At 70.5% G+C, this 393-nt stretch overlaps 1 protein-coding gene across 1 annotated transcript in view; it reads right to left on the reverse strand.

Annotated features, from left to right (window-relative positions):
* Positions 1 to 393, reverse strand: part of LOC116081520 (antigen LPMC-61-like) — a 19385-nt gene that overhangs the window by 528 nt on the left and 18464 nt on the right. Inside the window, exon 3 of the mRNA XM_031358097.1 lies at positions 4 to 391. Coding sequence (XP_031213957.1) covers positions 4 to 391 — 388 coding nt within the window. The remainder of the gene's footprint in view (positions 1 to 3; positions 392 to 393) is intronic.

Consider the following 393-nt stretch of genomic DNA (forward strand, 5'->3'; position numbering starts at 1 on the left):
CGCGTGCTGCTCCGGGTACTGCTCCGGGTGCTGCTCCGGGTACTGCTCCGCGTGCTGCTCCGGGTACTGCTCCGGGTGCTGCTCCGGGTACTGCTCCGCGTGCTGCCCCGCGTGCTGCTCCGCGTGCTGCTGCGGGTGCTGCTCCAGGTGCTGCTCCGGGTACTGCTCCGCGTGCTGCTCCTCCTCTCCGGGTACTGCTCCGGGTGCTGCTCCGGGTACTGCTCCGGGTGCTGCCCCGGGTACTGCTCCGCGTGCTGCTCCGCTCTTGGTACTGCTCCGCGAGCTGCTCCGGGTACTGCTCCGTGAGCTGCTCGGGGTACTGCTCTGCGTGCTGCTCAGGGTACTGCTCCGGGTACTGCTCTGGGTACTGCCCCGCGTGCTGCCCCGCGTGCT

The sequence above is a fragment of the Mastomys coucha genome, unplaced genomic scaffold (assembly GCF_008632895.1).
Source record: "Mastomys coucha isolate ucsf_1 unplaced genomic scaffold, UCSF_Mcou_1 pScaffold7, whole genome shotgun sequence".
NCBI classification, from domain to species: Eukaryota; Metazoa; Chordata; class Mammalia; order Rodentia; family Muridae; genus Mastomys; species Mastomys coucha.